This window comes from Numida meleagris, chromosome 5 (assembly GCF_002078875.1).
Source record: "Numida meleagris isolate 19003 breed g44 Domestic line chromosome 5, NumMel1.0, whole genome shotgun sequence".
Taxonomy (NCBI): Eukaryota; Metazoa; Chordata; class Aves; order Galliformes; family Numididae; genus Numida; species Numida meleagris.
Window position 1 is genome coordinate 4,612,239 of NC_034413.1, and position 18,285 is coordinate 4,630,523.

Here is an 18,285-nt window from a genome sequence, read left to right on the forward strand (position 1 = left end):
TTAGAGAAAAGACATTTATTAGACTTCTGCTTGAAGCATCGTAATAACCCAGAGATGAGTCGGTGGCATAAAAACTGCTTGGGGTTTGGTGTGAGCTCAGTTGTGTCAGTTGGAAATGGTTCCTCGATGGGAGAGTGTCATTTCACTGCGTGCGACTCCGGTGCCAATCACTGCCCTCAGCTTTGCTGTTTATCGTTAAATGATGCAATATGGAACTTCTCCAAAGCTATTGTTTTCACAGAGGAAAACATCCCTGTCATAAAACATGCTTGTCAAGTCTGTCTTTGTCATTTCTGTTGGTTTTCCTCGGCCATAGTAAAAAATGGCATTTTGCTTTTAAAAGTGGGAGTATATATTTGAAAAACAGTACGTGTTTGAAAGTGAGCATCCCTCTCAACTCTCACTCTCACCTCTCCCGAGTACTCCTTCACTAACAGGAGTTTCTCATTCAAGGGCTCTCTGCAATCACATCTTCACGGAGGAAAAGAGCTACCGTAAATGTTGAGAAGAAATCTGCATCTTTGTTCTGATGATTTCACCGGTCAGCTCACTAATTGCAGCAGGTTAAGAGAGCAGGATGAGGCGAGCAGTCCCTGGAGGCTTGCTTGTCTGCCATGAAGGTTTCTTAGACGTGGGTGCAGAGGGCTTTCCTTTGCCTGTGTGCTGTGCTCTGCAGTAGAGGAAGAGAGGAATGGGCAAGGATGCTGAGAGGATAAGTGCGAGTGAGGAGGGGAAGTGCTTGTGACAGGTAGATGGTGCGAGCGCGGCAGAGCTGGGCCGATGGATGCATTTTGGTGGGATTCCAGGGAAATGAGGCCACAGTTTGGGGAATTCATGATACTGTTTTGGAAGCCTTCTGCTGTGAGGTCAAGTTCCCTAAGGATGTGAGTATGAAAATAATACTGGTTCAAGAGAGGAGGCATTTGCGTGGCTGTGATGCCATCTCGTCTAGGAGTCTTGCTTGGTAACATCTGGTTTGATTTGCAGGCCTGCATTCTTGTACACTGGCTATTTAGTCTGAGCTACTACGGGATTTTATCATTTCCCGCATGCAGGCATTTTTTTTCCTGCCAAAACACGGTTCTCTACACATTCAAAGGAAGGATCATGATGAAGTCAGGAATTATCAGTTCCCTCCCCCTGCAGTCCTAACCCTCACAGCTTTGGGGCTTGCTTTTCGAGATAGAAACTGCTTCCAGGGCAGTGTAGCAAGCAGTTACAGAGAGCTGTTCTGCATGGGAGCACCAGCTCACCGGGGAGTGTGAAGAAGCACTGCAGGATTGAGCTCACGAGCCAATTTCTGCACAGGCTGCAGGGGATAGATTCTCTGAACTGAAGGGTGAAGGGCATTGGTAGGAGGTGCAATCATTTTGTAAAGCTTTGGGAGCGCCCAGTTGTGTGTTTGTGTGTGTGTGCCTCAGGAGGGAGGAATGATTTCTTTTGCTGCATCTTAAGTACATTTGCATTAATTTACACGTACAAGGGTTGCTTGTTCTAATCCTATACAAAGATACAGTGAATACATTTGTGATGAGCGAAGGCTGATCTAAAGCAAGACTGCAGCTCACCAGGCAAAATGGCTGCGTTCAAAACAGCGATGGCAGCTGGAGCCTGAGAAAGAGAAATCTGGATCAAGTAAAGCAACACAATATTTCATGTAATATCGAGCTGTAGAAGTTTAATTCACTTCACCGAATAGACTCTAAAATTCAAAGATAGATACATAACTTGTATCTAGATACGTTCCAAGGAATTTACTGCCTTGCATTCTTTAGTTTCTTGCTTTATCCTTGGGTTTCTCTATATGGAAACTGTTGCCTAGCTGTATTCTTTGTTACTTCGTTGCTGTGTGTTTTGAGCACAAATCTGTTCCTGAAGGGGTTGTGCTGTGCCAGTACTTACCTTAGGAATCCTCAGACCCCTGTAGCAAATTCACCTTGCATTTTGCTAGATCCGGGCACTCAGGTGACCGTTTCTATCAACAGCTAATTGCACTACTTGCCAATTATATACGTATATGCAGATGACTTCAAATGAACTTCTACAGCAGAGCCTTCAAAAAGACTGACGATTATAGGAAGTCTCTGCATGGCTGCTAAAATCTCACAGCGTGAGTGCCAGAGCTGACAGATCTGGGCTTCAGGATATGGCATAAATCATCAGAGAAGGAAAACACCCTTCATAATCAATTACAGACAATTACATACTGCTCTGCAGCTGATTTTTTCCACATAGCATCTAAAGATTCATTTAAGTTTTAAATGCTGTACTGCTTAGAAATGCTTGTGAAGTATTTATCTCAAAGCTGATTAAAATGCAGCATGTTGGCTGAGGGACAAATACATAGTTAAAATGGGGATATAATAATGCTAAGTATGTGAGGTTTGGAGACAGTGGGCTTTTCTTCTTCTGAAGTGCAGGAATGGGGTTTGGGATGTGTCTGAGGCTGATATTCTGCTTGGTTCTGGCCTTCTAAAAGCAGTAAGAAGGCACACAAGAAACATGTTATGGTAGAGGACTGCCTTCCTCTTGAGATTAACATATAGCACAATAGTCCTTCCCGTGTTCTGCTTGTGTCAAGCGGACTTCTGCTTTCCTTTCTTTAATCAGGCACCCAAATGTCTCTTCAGTGTAACATAACCACTTAAAACAGGCACTATGAATGTGGTGAGCAGGCCTTGAAGATGTCTCATTCACCTCCATCAGGTGCCCCTCCTTGCTTCCTTCCTCCTGACTAGCAATGTGCTCAGAGAGAAGCAGCTCTTGGTGGTCTGGGTGGTGGCCCATGGCAGTTGTGCATTTTGGCTGGAGGTCTGCCTTCTGCTCTGTGGCACCCGGCGCACCCAAAAGTGGCCCTGTGTCTGTATAGTGCCCAAGTATAATTACAAGCTTGCTGCAAAAACCCAGCATGGCCTTTGTTACCCCTTTGTTGCCTTGCATTGTTGCATAACCGAAAGCAAAAAGAGTACTAATGTACATGGAACTAAGGAGAAAGCAGCTCTGCGCGCTGAGATGTGGGGATCATGGCAGGACCACCTCTGGTTCTTGAACCTGGGTGAAAAGGGAGAAGTAGCAGGCTGGGACAAGGCTTGCTACATCTTCTTACATAAATGTACACATGTAGACTAAAATTGACTGTGTCCACTGGACTTCAAGTATGTACAGCTTTCCTCATTGTTTTATAGCGCACTCTTAAGCAGTGAAAAGAGATGCTAAGAGATGAGTTCAAAGGTTAATTCTTTACTATTGCATAAAAGAGAAAGGGCCATTTTAGAACAGAAAATCTTCTCCAACTGAAGCCCGGCCTGGGTTGGCTGAGCCTTTTTGGAGCAGACTTTTACAGCCCTTCAGCTCCTGTAAGTCCTTGCCCTGCTCCAGCCAGTCAGTCAGGAGAATGTTTCCTGGGAGTGCAGTCCATTTTTCTTCTCCCAAACACTTGAGGAGTTCCTCTGGATTTCTCATCATTCCTATCCAAGTGTACTATGTTTACCTACAGCATCTCCAATCAATCTTCCATTTATTGTGCGAAGTAAACATGTTCAGTTGTATTGAAAGGGAAGTTGGCAGTCATTTATCTGTTCTTCTATAGTATTATTGTTATTATTTAACGTCTGTGTTTGAAATGCCTCACCAGAGTATTTCAGTTTATTGCAAGTTTACATTTCGCAGTTTTTTACTACTGTAAGGCTGCTGAGTCACAAGTGTAAGAGCTAGAGAAAAGAGGGAGCTTTTGCAGAGATCTAAACAGCGTCTAGTAAAAATACTCTATTATGAGGAAAATGACCCCAGAATGTTTTGGCCCATTTCTGATGCACAAGGGGCATCATCTAAATTTGCCTTCATGCTGTCCCATGAAAAGACAATGGGTGTGATGACAAAGGAAGGCATGAAAGTAAAAGTAACACTCAATATAAATATATATATATATATATAAAAATATCAGGACTAGAATAAATATGGTAGAATGGCTGGCGAACAGTATTTTGAAAGTGCGTATTTTGAAAATACGTAGGAAGTGGTCATAGAGAATTTAGTAGTAGGTTTGCAGTGAGAGAGATGAAAAAATGAATGAAAGAGGAGAAAACTGAGCATCACGAGAAGACTTGCTGTTCACGAAGATTTGCACATTTCTTAGTGCTGAGCTGATTCATTTCATGAAGCATCACTCTTAAACAGTAGAGAAATCATGAAAATGAGTAGAAATCTATTTCTGGTGCTGGTTCTCCCGCTGACTTGCCGTGCAGATCAGAGTGAGCAGCTCAGTTTCAGCAGGTGTGTTCCTGCTGTGGGCTGGGCATGGCAGCATCCCTCTCCAAGGGCTCTGTTCAGTATTCATTTACTGATTTATTTACAGCCCTGCAGTCTTCATTAATAGCAGATTTCTGTTTGGATCCCAAGTGGTCACTGTATTTGTTATTCTAGAGGAATGTGCCAGGTACTTGTATTTGCTGAGAGTAAATACTAAGGCTAATGATGGTGGGATGGACGCGGGGAGGCGGTCCCCCTTTCCTAGGTGAATGGCAGCTTTATTTGTGCAGCTGTACTTCTTGTTCCTGGGCATATCTGACAAGCAGAAGCTGGAGTTTCTGTTCTCAAGGAAGGTCTATCAGTCAGCTTCAAAACCGGTTACCAATGTTAATCTTTTGAAAGCAGTCTTTAACGCTTTCTTCCTTATGAAACCCTTTTCCAGGCTTAGTCTTTGCTCTAAGAAAAATGAGTCAAGAACCCAAACCTGTTTGATGGGATGGTCTTGAAGTTGTCTACCTGCAAAAAGGCATCTAAACCAAAAGCATAGCAAAGTCACGATGAGAAATTTGAGAGCTTTAACCTTATCTTGTCAAAGTACATTGTGCAAGAGTGTGACATGGTTGCAAAAGCCTTTCAGCCCTGTTCTGAGAAGCTTGAGTCATTCAGTGGGCTGTGACGCTGTAATCGTTAGCTGGACTTAAAATAATTGAGCACTGAGTGGCACTTATCAGGTGTCAGAGAAACAAGAGGATTTTGTGTTCGTATCACTGTGTATCGCTGACAAGATCTGTTTGCTTATAACAGCTTTTTTTATCTAGCTATAAGACCTCTGGAACAAAACTGTGGCCCGATGACATTTTACATAAGCGAACCTGGTGTCAGAGTTGATTCCAGGTGTTAAGGAGAAAGGTCAAGAGTGATGGTTGTAGCTCTGGGCTTCCAGCTTGGGAGAGGTCCTGACAATGCTGGCCAAGACGTATCTTCTGCCACCTGATGTGAGGATGGGTCCTAGTAACTGCATTGCAACACGACCTTCGTCCCACCAGAGCCAGCAGCTTTGGGCTTGGCCTGAAGAGAGAAGGGGGATGCACGCTTCAAGGAGGGGACAGAGTGGCCATGAAGCAATTCTGGATGTATTTCTGCCATTTTTAAGACAATGGGCTGTTTGCTTGTGTACGGGAAGAGCCTTATGGAAGATGTGCCATTTTCACCAGCACAATTTTTGTTACGTGGATGGAGCGGCTGGTGCCTCCGTTTTCAGAGTACTTACAACTAAGTACATTTGATGCTCTGAGGAAAGTGTACTTTTTGTTGAGGCCGATGATGAATCGTGCTCTGAAGTGAATTATATTTTGAAGCACTGGACATGAAATGTTTTTTTATGAACTCTTTCCTGCCTCGCCTGCAAAATCTTTCCTTCAGTTTTAAATGAACTGCATTCTTAAGAACCCCTCCAGCTATTGTGATAGCTTTTTGATAGTTTCAATATTAAACACTTAGAAAACGTAGGAGAGGATCCTACATTTCTTGCACATGCATGTGACCTTGGTCATCGGCACTAGTGGATTAGATAGGGGAACTTTTGCAAAAATGCCATTTGGCAATTAAAAAATGAAAATTTGGTTTAATAGCAACACCTAGAAATACTAAATTGTGTACTGATTTCAAAAAGCAAATGGTGACAAGGGAAATGAAGTGAGTGGAAGATGCTTATTGGTAACCTCTGCGTATGGTATAAGCTCACTTAGGTATCTAAGGGTGGTGATGTAAATACTCACTTGATTAAGAAAAAAGTATTAATCCAATGAATTGGGAGAAACATTTATTTAAATTCCATCCCGAGTGAATGCTTTTAAAACTTCACATCTATGGGTTTGAAACTGAGACAGACCTACATCTGTGGCAGCAATTGGGGTCAGTATTGTGCTTACATGGGAGGGTAAATGTAGGATAGTGATCTACAGATGAGTCCAGATTTATTCATTCTTCTCCCTAACACCACTGCTCTTAGCTGGCTTGGTTATTCTATGTGGCTGCTTTTCAAATATTGGGCCAAGATTACATCTCTGCCTTTCTGTTTTTTTGCATCTTGCATTGCAACAACAGGTGTCGGCTGACTCGAGCTCCTCCATGAACTCCAACACGCCTCTGGTGAGGATAACTACTCGCCTCTCCTCCACTGCTGATGCCCCAATGCTGGCAGGAGTCTCGGAATATGAACTGCCAGAAGATCCAAAATGGGAGTTTCCAAGAGATAAGTAAGTTGCCTTCTTTCCTTACCACCGCCTTACGTGCATCTGTAAAACATGACGTGGTATGAGAGGAAGCTTCTTGCTGAATGTGTGTGATGGCTGCTTTTGTTAAAAGAAAGTTTTGATTACTTGAACCTTCCCTGAAGATCAAGATCTAATCCAATTATCTGCATTCTCATTTTTTAAATAGAAATGGAATTTTCTCTGCATGTTGTTCTGGTTTGTTTTCACTACTGAAGAGCAGTTGAGATAAGCCCAAGCAATACTTCTGTATGTCAAACCATATTTCTCAGTAGTTTAGTACGTAACCGATCAGTATTTATTAAAGATGTAATACAATATAAAATAGGAGATGGAAAAAGTCTAGAAAATGGTGTTAGACAAGTTTTTCTTTCTGCTTAGACCTTAAAAATAGGATTTTTTTTGTTTCTCTTGCATTAACTTGTATTAATGGAGATAATTTCTGATTTAATGGGGCATTTTGCATATTCTGTACAGGTATGTGTAATTTCTGTGGTTTAGAAGCATTAGATTTCAAGCAGTGCATACTGAATTTTGATGCATTCAAATACATCCTTCAAAGTCTGTTGAATAACATGCAAAGTGAGCTGCTGAATAACCAAAGGCATAACCACATTTCTCAATATGAAATGGATGAGTAAAAGAGATGATATTAACACAGATAGAGCCATGATGATATAGTGAAGCCGATGCTAATCTTGAGAAGTTTTCAGGAGGCTTTGAGACACTAACACCTTCTGTCCTGAGCAGTGTTCTTTGAAAGCTCAGTGCCATAACTTTTGGATAGTAGAGGTGTAATTTTGAACCTTCTGACAACTGTTCTGGAAATTACTTTAATTATTGAGCTGAAAACTAGTGGAAAACACAGTAATTGCCACCTGCAGTATTCTAGTCAACAGTGGGGGCCTGTATACATACTTCTGGCAGCCCATGTCCTTGGGGGATACACTAAATGCGGAAAATTTTAGAGGGCTAAACATTTAAAACTGGCATTCAGCACAAATGTAGGTGGAACTGATTTCCAATGAAAGGAAGCCATTTAGAGGCAGTTTATTAAGCTGGGGGGCAGCAGGCACACAATGAGGGGCTTGTTACATTAGTCCTAGCAGGGCAATAGCACATAAATTAATCAGTTTCCAGTGCAAATGTTTGTTCTCTGCCAAGATCCTAAATTCAATTTCAGTTCTGGATAAAGTGCAGGATGACCTCAGCATAGCATTTGCTGCCCTTCAGTCTTTGCACCTTTTTAAGCCAGCGTTTGCTTTAGAAACCAATCCAAAACAGATTGAGGAGTTCTCACCACGGCTAAGACTGCACTCGATGCGGTGTCCACGAGTTGCTCTGGGGAGGAGGTGCCCTTCTTGTCTCCCTTGTGCCTGAGTAGACAAGCAAGTAGGGTTTGCAAGCCGCTTGCCCCCATCTAACAGCCTCCTGTTGATGCATGCTAATGTGGGAAAATGGATTTTCACAACCAGCTTGACCTACATCATACCTGTGAGTACTGCTTTTGGCCATGGAAACCATGACCATAACAACTTGGCCATGAAAATGCTTGTCCAGTTCTGGCCACCACGTTGGATAATACTGACTGCTTCAAGTTCACCGAATATCCTCCGTGACATCTGCTGCAGCATCGCTCTGCAGTTCAACAACATTCTCTGTGAGTGATGGAGACAGAATCTGGCCTATGAGAACTGTGCTGGAACCAAAAAGATTTGGTTTGGAGGCTTTGAAGTTTGTTGTATTTTTATTTTTTTTTATCCTCCACAAGTTGAGAGGGAAGCCTCTGTGTCTATTACAGCTGAGCAGGTTTTGCAACTGGTATAGAGCGGCATATGCAGCTGACCCAGATAGTGACAGTCCTTCTTACAAGGTTCCTTACATCGATGCTGTGATGCAAATGGAGCTTCAGTTTCCCCAGTCACTGCTTCCCGCTCTGAGCTCAGCACGGGTGCTGCAGGACGGAGGCATCTGCTGCTGCTCTCATTCGTGACAACTGTGGCAGCAGTGAGCCCGCAGCCAAAAACCAGCCTGCGTGTGGATAAAGGCTCGTGTCTCGCCCCTTCAAAGGATCAAAGCGTGAAGATGTAAGAAGAGTGATCTTGCTGTGGACAGGAGGTTGTGGAGAGGGACGCTGTGCGGGGGACACTGAGCCCTGCCAAGAGCTTTGTCCCAAGGAAGGTGCTGCCTTTTGATGCTGGTCGTGTGGCTGGACAAGCGTGGCCCTGGGGCAGTAGAAACCGCAGAGCTGGCAGTGGCTCAAGGCACACAAACATCCCCCTAACCCCTCCTCCTCCATCCTCCCACCCCTTTCCCACAAGAAGATGGCTGTCTGGCCACCCCCTCAGCTGCAGGGAGGAGGAGTGGGGTGATAACCAGGGCTGATAACCACCCGCAGCTGAGCCCAAGCACAGCCGCTGCTGGGCTGCTCTCTGTCCTGGCTGATCCCGTTAGTGCAAGAGATCATTAGGCAAATGTTCATGGCCCACATCCCCAGGCAGAAAGCAAAAATAGGAGTTCTGAGCAAAAATTAGGCTGAGAGTGTGTTCGTCTGTTTCCTCTCTATGCCGGTATATCCCAGGGTTAGTGATCCCTAAAACACCCACCTGGTTTTGATACCACTCTTGACCACACAAACCATCAGCTGCCTGACATTGAACAGATGACAGTGTGCACAAAGAAACGTTTCTTCTATCTCCTCGCAGTCTGCATGAAGAAGCAGAAAATGTGCCACACCACCACGAGAACCTGGGCTGTGCCTTCTCTTCCTGCACCCTGAGTTTCGGTTGCACGCGGGTGGATGCTCTGCAAGTTCTGCCCATGCACCATGGAGTGCAGCCTCTCCTGTTACAGACAGCAGGGCAGCTTAAAAGCTGGGCTTAGCAACTAATCTGCTGGTATTAGATGCTCACTATACTGTCACTAAGAAAACAGACCGTGGTGTGCGTGAAAACCGACACACGCCATGCATCTCATTAGTTCCATATGATAAGCACTTCGTGCTGCAGCAAGTTGCTGAAAGCCTTTTATATTTAGCTCTGGAATTTTGCTGGCTGTGCCCCTGCCCCAGATGCTGTGTGTTAATCCCCTGTTTACACCTCCAGGCTGACGCTGGGCAAACCCCTGGGGGAAGGCTGCTTTGGGCAAGTGGTGATGGCCGAAGCAGTGGGGATTGACAAAGACCGGCCGAAAGAAGCAGTGACTGTGGCAGTGAAGATGCTGAAAGGTAAGCACATGGGCTGAGCAGGGTTTCAGGCTGCTTTTAAGCCACAAAAATTTTCCCTTGTGGTGTCTGAGCTCTGTTGTTGTGGGGGGGTCAGAGTGCACATAGCTGACCTCAGCCTTCGGTGGTTTGTGGTTTAAATCTGGGCTCTTGACAGCCTGTTTATCTTCAGCTGCGAGTATTTGGATGTATCGGCGTTGTGCGAGTTCATATCAGCAGCTGTCCCCATGTAGATCCTAGCCCAGGTAGTTAGTGCCTATTCGTTTTGAATTTTATTATGAAGTTAACTTTTAGGAAAGACATGGTTATTAAAGGCTGATAGTGAAGGACGGGATTTTAATGTTTTGTATTACTTAACATATGACTGAAGAAGCAGTCAGTCTGTCAAAGAGGCTGAGACTAATTTTTATTAGGACATAACACATGGCTTTGTATAACATACAGTGCATGCTAGAAAACCAATCCCATATTCTACTTTTTGAAGCATATGCTGGTGAGCCTTAGAGAAGCTCAGGCTGGCATTACAGAAAATAGGAACTGAACTTGTGTCTTGTGCAGATGATGCTACAGAAAAGGATCTGTCCGACCTGGTGTCAGAGATGGAGATGATGAAGATGATTGGGAAACATAAAAATATCATCAATCTTCTTGGAGCCTGTACCCAGGATGGTGAGTAGAGAAAAGAAAGTAAGCCAGGACTTTCACCCAGGTCTCCAGAACTCTCATTAATCATCGTTTTTCAAGAGTTTTTAAGGAAACAGTCATGCTGTGATGGGATTTTTAGATATTTCCCTAGCTTAGCAGCGATATTTTAACTCCTGTGTCTCATTATATTTGCAGCTTTAATATGAGAAAGGATACTATATCATGTGAAAACCCTAATCCCTTGCTGTAGGGAAAAATGACATTATATAGTGGCTTTACCCACATCTGTCTTTCTGAATTGTCAGTCCTGTTTTAGTAAAACTTGTGTCCTTTGAATTTGAAATGAGTAATTTTACTCTCTAAAGACCACGGTGTTTTTGTTAAATGATAATCATGTAATATAAATAAAGTCATGCAGAAAGACATACAAATTCTGGAAATCGGAAAATCTATAAAGAAACACTTTCACTGTGTTTGAGAACTTGTGACATTTTGGGTCTGAAAACACGTACATGGCATGGCATGGAAGGAATAGGCCCTGGGTCAGGATGTAGGTACTAAACTAGAGTTGCTTATGCAGCTCTGCCTCTATCCTTCTAATGTAGTGTTGGCCAGCTGCGTAGCGAAGTCCGGTCCTCCTTTTTGTTCAAGTTGTCCTTACTGGATTCACAGTTAAACATTTATGAGTCCAGTTTGTTTATTGTAGAGCACCGGAAGATTCTTTACAGAAAATCATTTTACCTTTTGACCTTACTCCAGTTTTGACACAGTTCTGTTTACCCAAAGGTCCACTGTACGTGATTGTAGAATATGCCTCCAAAGGAAACCTGCGTGAGTACCTGCGAGCGCGCCGCCCGCCTGGGATGGAGTACTCCTTTGATATTAACAGGGTCCCAGAGGAGCAGATGACATTCAAGGACTTGGTATCCTGCACGTACCAGTTGGCAAGAGGCATGGAGTACTTGGCTTCGCAAAAAGTAGGTAGAACTCAGCAAACACTGCACGAAGCACTTGGTGCATATTTGGTTTCGGGTTTAGTTTTGCTCTCATGTTGTCTATGGTCAATAATGTGCTGGGAGAATGACTTTTCTCAAACAAGTTGCGTAATCCAAACTGTGGAAGATCAGTGGGAAAATTAAAACCCTTAACGTTTTATACAACTGTTTAACAGCATTGCTAAAATGAGATCTGGAATTGATCACTTAAAGTAAATATTGCATACCTGTCTGCACTTTGAGTATGTAAGCACAGGTGATCACATGATTCTACAAGTCCCATTGTTCCACCCATGAGACAGCAAGGCATCGTTTGCCTTCTGTTTCTAGTCAGTCTTAGCAAATAGGTTTGGATAGTGATGTAAAATAAATGAATTCAGTTACTGAGAGGGTTTGCAGAATGATAACATGCAGAGTGGAGATGATCACAAGGAGCCTGGGCAGAAATTGTGAACAAAAGAGGTAAAAGTAAAAATAAACGATGTGCACTAGTCACTGTAAATTAAGCACTGTATTTGAAACCGGCCTTTGTCCGGCTAACAAGCTTGTTGAAATAATTCATGCATCCTATGATGTTTCTAGACACTTATTTCTTCAACTTTGGACAGATTATCTCAGGTAGTACCTTAATTAAATTACAGTTCTGGAACCTTAAGTAGCCCTGTACAGTGAATTCTGTAAACGTGTTGTGCCTTAGTGCAAGTGCAATCATGAGTATCCTGGGGGGTGTTTGGACTCAGTGTCTAAACAAGAGCACCAGATACTGATGGTAAGTACCCCTTGGAAAGTATGGAGTGCTTAGTGGGATTTATACCAATTTCCATATAAGCCCACTCCCAATATGGAGGTGGTTTTAACCAAAGATTAGAGCTGGGTTTGAGCCTCCAGTCCTGATGTGTAGAGTCATGAGATTTTATTGCTTCTCTGCACTTCTAGAGATTGGTAGGGGGAGGGGAGCAGGAATTGAAGTTTAATTTTGCTTTTATTCTTTTGTTTGGAAACAGTAATTCTTAATTCAGTAGAGTAGACAGGGAGACGTGCATGACACTAGGACAAAATCTATAGAGCGAGCATGAGTATTGTATTAGGTAAAGCACCTTAGAATATCCCTTTTGTAAGATTAATGAAACATTTGCCTGGCAATGAGCCACATCCCAGGAAAAAGAGGACCATTGTGAAATGAAAGAATAAATCTTTTGGTTGGCAAATCTTGAGAAGCTCTGATACGCTGCTGCAGGATACTGCAGGAAGGTGTGCGCTCACACAGATGCACACGGCGGAATCATTTCATCTGTGGTCCAGTTCCTTTGCAAAAACACTTGATCAGCACTGTGCTGAACTTGACAGAATGCAAAGCATTGCACAAGGCACGAGGAAGAAGGAAAACAAAGGCAGCACATAGTGAAACTGTGCATTCCCGTTCTTCAGGCATCCCACCACTTCTGTTTGTATTTCTCTAGTTCTTCTCCCCTTAGGGATCCCTTTACTAAGCTGGAATAATAAGAGATCTGGTCTTCTCACGGTACTTCCACCACACAGGAGCTGTGAGAGAGCCAATGTTCTTGTTATTTCAGTCTAGTAAATGTCTCACAGAGACTTAATAGAATATATATAGAATATAGTTGTAGTATGTAAAGAAGATACTCAGGTGTCTATTCCAGTTTTTGCCTTACAGGCAATTGTGCATTGCTTCCAAGTTGGTTAAATGCTTTTAAAAATTCTGTTGATGTGTCCTCTCTGTGCCAGTGCAATGCAAGAGCTGCAGGGGGTAGCCCCAGTCACTGCAAAGAGACAGCAAATCACTGGGGCTGGAGAGCTGGCTGTGAAGCCTGGCATGGCTGTCAGTCATGGCACCATTTGAAAATGCAAAATTGCAGGGTACAAGGGATCAGAAATACCCTGAAAGAAAGTACTGGGATTTCATTTGCTTGCTGGATTCACCTGGAGGTGCTGCCTGCTGTTTGAAATGTTCTACTCACTGGCCTGCTGTTCTAGAATGGCAGAAAGATCTGCTCTAGATCCTGTGCCATACTCGTCAAGACACCTTGCCTTATCAGTGGACATTAGCTACTTGTATTCAGGCAAGTGCCTTGAGCTCCTTGATCTCATAACATGTTCTCGTAGGGTTTGAGAGCAAGGGCAGAGCAGGAAGGCTGGCCTGTGTTGTTTCTGCTACTGTGGCACTGCTGATGCTGAGTTAGAAGCCTGATTTGACTATGAAGGCGTGTACTCCTGTCTAGTCCTATCTATATGAAGGCACTGCTGGAGCAGTTTTTCCTGGCAGCTCCTCATGGCTCACCCAGTGAGGAGCCGGAATTTTGTAGGCTCATTTTACCCACTCAGGATGAGAGATCTCAGAAAACCACTAGGGCAAGTTATAATGCAAGAAAGACATGGGCTCTGACTTAAGTTTTTTGTAGTGGTTCAGTCCAGCACGTCCATGCACAGGCTGTAGTAAGGGGGACAACATAGAGTAAACTGAAATTCAGTAGAAAAAGAAACACAACTATTTGACTTAAGAAGAAGTAGAATATCCCAGGAGGCCTCCAGATACCACACTGCTTACCATGACCCTACTGCCACTCTGTATAAACCCCAATAGTGTTTCTTAAAGGTAGGAAAAAAAATACCCAGAGCTGCCACAACTTCCTTTCAGCGTCAGGAATATCAGGTGCAAGTTTTCAGGATAACGCTGGCACAAAGGAAAGAAAATCTGAGGAAATACTGGTTGAAGTTTCAGTATCAGAGCTGTTTGAAAAGCAAACAGCCCAGCCCAAATTGCCTTTTTTTCAAAGTGAAATTGCTTTAGTCTCGTGGTTGAAGTAAATATACACACCCTAGACATCTGGCTAAAAATTATTGACTAGAGATACATCTCTTAATAAGATCTTTTGTATTAAAGAAGGTTGCACTGATCCAAGCTGTCAGGTTTTAGTCCAGTTTATCTAATGTAATTTAAGAGAAGCTACACAATGAAACACTCATTAACAGCATTTGCAATGAAAATGCTGCATTACCTGTATCTGGGCCTGTGTAACAAAGAGTGGATGCCAAACATCTTAGAACGTTTGGGATCGCCACCCAAGCTCTCATCCTTACCAAAATACAAGGCTTCAAAACGGAGACTTTTCAAAGAGACTTTTGGGCAGTTGTTCAACCTGGAAGCCTGGCTGGACCTGAATAGGTTGCAGTGGGGTAACTACAGCAATCTTATTGCATGGACTTGAAGTAAACGTGTGGCTTTACAGCCTAAGGATTTGGGTTAAAATCTGTAAAGGAGGCTTAGTCAGAAATAATTTCATTTTTTGCAGTGATTTATTTCAGTGGGTGTTTCTGTCTTGTCTTTCTTTCCAGTGTATCCACCGAGACCTGGCGGCAAGAAATGTTTTGGTAACTGAAAATAATGTCATGAAAATAGCAGACTTCGGTTTAGCCAGAGACATCAACAATATAGATTATTATAAAAAGACTACTAATGTAAGTGGATGGTTTTCTTATCTCTGGAAACAAGTGTTTCTTTCAATGTTTCACTTCAGAACTATGGTTATAATCTTAATGGGCTTCTTGTCCAGCAGACTCGCTTTTAATCAGACAGAAAACAGACATCAAGGACATAAGCAATTCTTTCCCTCTCTTACAGTGACAGTTAGTTTAAAAAGATAAACAAATAGGCTCTATTTTTTTTATGATTTATTATAACTGCTAGAATACTATCAATGTTGTGCGTCCCTGACTCCAGCCATTTGAAATAGGTGGAAATTTGCTTCTAGCTCGTTTTGAACCAGCCCTAGGATCTCGAAAAACACTGCATAAACAGTGATAGCAGTAACCATAATAAAAATCCTATTTGTGTGGTGGTGCCACAGTACAGGATTATGCATTTTGCCCGTGCTTGGATGTAAATAACTGTAGTATTAAAGTTGGTCTAGAGCTAGAGAAAATGGATTTTCACTCCCTGTCGTTGTTTTGCAGTTAAACCTGTACCAAATCAAGACGGGAACTTTGCAGAATTCTTTCGGTTCTTCAGACTCTGTTTATACTAAATAGCATTAATACAAAATGTTAATTAATCATGTCACCTGGCTCATTTATGAAAATAAAGCGCTAAGCGATGAATGGCATTTTAACAGTAATTATCAGAGTCTGCATAGTTCCAAAAGGCAGAGCAGCCAGGTAGGGATTTGTTGGGGCTGGAGGGGATCAGAACCCATTTCATATCAAATTTGGTGCAACTCCTTGGCTCTAAGCAAAGCAGAGCTTTTATGCAGAGCAACAGGCAGTTGTGGCTGCAAGCTGTGGGAACGGGAAAACGAAATTCCTGGGTTCAGTGCTCAACTTCGTGCAAGCAGACTCGGTTTTAAGAGGTTTTTTGTTTCTTATTTCTACTCTTTTCTTTAACGAGCCATAGTGAAATGATTTTTTTCCACTTCGATTTGCTTACCCTAGGTGCACTTGCGGGCAGCCTGGGAACTTTTCTGGGAGTCCTACACATTTTAAATTTAATCTTCAGTGTTTATATCCATTTTTTTCTTAATAACCTTCCTTCTCTCATCCATTTTATTAATTTATTTAATGAAAGTTTTCAATTTAACTACATGTTTGCATTATCAGACTGATCTCTGAGAACTGATTTATTTAAAAAAAAAAAAAAAATCAGTGTTAAAATCATCCAGCAAATTGCTTCCATCTTCATTTTTCTTTCCTTCTCCTCCAAATATACAGGGACGGCTTCCAGTAAAGTGGATGGCTCCAGAAGCTCTGTTTGATAGAGTTTACACGCACCAAAGCGATGTGTAAGTGACTTCATTCGAGCAGTCTTTGGAGGGGTGGGAGGGGGATAGTTTGAAATGCATTTTCCTGCCGTCCTTTCCCTTTAAAGCGTTTTCATTTTGTTTCACATATTAATAGATGGAACAGGACTTGCCCTTAGAAAATGAGGATTTTATGGTAGACTGCTAACCAGTGCTCTGTTACTAATCTGCCCAGCTTCAAAGCACATGAAAGGTGGAAAACGCTAACCTCCTTCTGTCAGTGCGGAAGTTTCCCCCCTTGAACTTATTTACGGATGTGCAGCTACAAAGAGTCTATCTAATTTGCTTGGCTTTCCACATACTCTGCACTTCCTTCAGGTTAAAAAAAAAAAAAAAAAAAACACAGTGAAAAAAAAGAAGGATAGGGGAAAAAAAAAAAAAAACACCAAAACTTTGTCAACATTTGTGCTGCGGTTATGGATAGTAAAACATAGCCTGGATATACCAGAAGCGTTTTCCCTGATTTTAGAGATGTTGTTGCTTCCCAGCAGTGCTTCACGTACAGAAGGAAATCATTGGACTCTGGCACTTCAGAATCTTGTAATGTGCGTGGTGTAGCTGGCTGATGCAACAGCTCCCATAATGCTGCTTCCTATTAAAGTTCCTGAGTCCATCCTCAGTGCTCGCATGCATTGCGCTCGGAGTAGGTGTGTATTTTTTACACAGTGCAGAGGAAGATCTTACGTTGTTTTTTTCTCCAAGAGAAGCTGTTAACCGTAAAAGGCTGGATGCTTCCCAGCACAGGTGTAAAAGCTTATGCATGACAGCGCAGAGTTAAAATAGAAAGGAGCAGGGTGGAGAAAATAAGAGGTGTCTCCTCCTCCTTTTACTTGGATGCTCTTCCAAAGTCGTTCTCTCCTTAAGAAAAGCATTTACTGCAGCCTTTCCTGCCATCTTGACTTTATTTATGAAGGAAACTATGTACACAGGTTAAGGGTGGATCCAACTTTTGCTTTAAAATAACATCTTGACAAAATATTTAAGCAAATGTGAAGTAAACGGCTTCGCCGGTGTAGGGCTGGAGGTCAGTGTGAGCTCCTAACAAGCCCAGAGCACAGGCGTTTCGGAGTTGGAACTGGGAGGCTTTTTGGCTCCGCGGTGCCTTTGGATAATATTACTGTAAGTTTGTGCAAACAGTTTACTAAAATACACTGCTGCGAAGCTAGCAGAACTGCAGAGGAGCTCGGGGACAGGGCAGGCTCAGTGCTGTTGCTCACCTGGCAGAGCAGCCTGGCAGTGAGCCCGTGGCTGCCAGCAGGACGTGGCGAGGCAGCTCGGGAGGTGGGGAGCAGGCAGGAAAACTGGCTGAAGCTTTCCCTCCTTCATTTCCTTACCAAAAAATAAAATTCAAAAGGAGCAGAATGATGCAAACTGTTTTTGCTTTGAACGGCCTTTTTTCTTCCCCCCTCCCCCAAATATCCCTCTGTATACTCTCAAGCCAGCTCAGTGGTGTGGATGTTCTGTAAATAACTAAACTGAAGATGCAGGTTTTTTTTGTAGTAGCTCTGGAAACATGGGTGCTCGGAGCACAGCGGGCAAAGGCTCGGGATGTGCTTGAGAACACTGTCCAGGGCAGTCCTTATTCTATGAGATGCTAACGTACCTGATGCACTTCACAGGTTGATGTCCCATAGTGGTGTTCAGAGTTCAACACAAGCAGGAAGATAAGCTTAAATCTTCTTGAAGAGGGCATGACAGTCACTGCATCCATTGCAAAAACATCTCTGTTTTCAGCAGTAAGGCAATTTTACAAATGCAGTTTTCTCTTTGTTTTGCAGATGGTCGTTTGGTGTGCTGATGTGGGAGATCTTCACCTTAGGAGGATCGCCCTACCCAGGAATCCCAGTGGAGGAACTTTTTAAGCTGCTTAAAGAAGGGCACCGAATGGATAAACCTGCCAACTGCACCAATGAGCTGTAAGGACCGAGGGCTGCAAACTGCACTGAAATTATAGAATATACTGACTTGGAAGGGACCCATCATGTGTTTAATGCTACCCCAGCAGAACGTAGCATTTCCAGAATTGTTGGCTCTGAAATAGTGGATGTGTGTGCATATAGATACATAAAGAAAAGCTATGGAAAGGTCTC

The 18,285-nt window shown here is 43.0% G+C and overlaps 1 protein-coding gene across 12 annotated transcripts in view; it reads left to right on the plus strand.

Annotated features, from left to right (window-relative positions):
• The window catches only part of FGFR2 (fibroblast growth factor receptor 2), a 78,053-nt gene that overhangs the window by 53,663 nt on the left and 6,105 nt on the right, over positions 1–18,285 (plus strand). For all 12 annotated transcript variants that reach the window (XM_021397742.1, XM_021397747.1, XM_021397736.1 and 9 more), the window contains 7 exons: positions 6,355–6,506; positions 9,626–9,747; positions 10,303–10,413; positions 11,176–11,366; positions 14,739–14,861; positions 16,107–16,177; positions 17,974–18,111. In XM_021397742.1, coding sequence (XP_021253417.1) covers positions 6,355–6,506; positions 9,626–9,747; positions 10,303–10,413; positions 11,176–11,366; positions 14,739–14,861; positions 16,107–16,177; positions 17,974–18,111 — 908 coding nt within the window. The remainder of the gene's footprint in view (positions 1–6,354; positions 6,507–9,625; positions 9,748–10,302; positions 10,414–11,175; positions 11,367–14,738; positions 14,862–16,106; positions 16,178–17,973; positions 18,112–18,285) is intronic.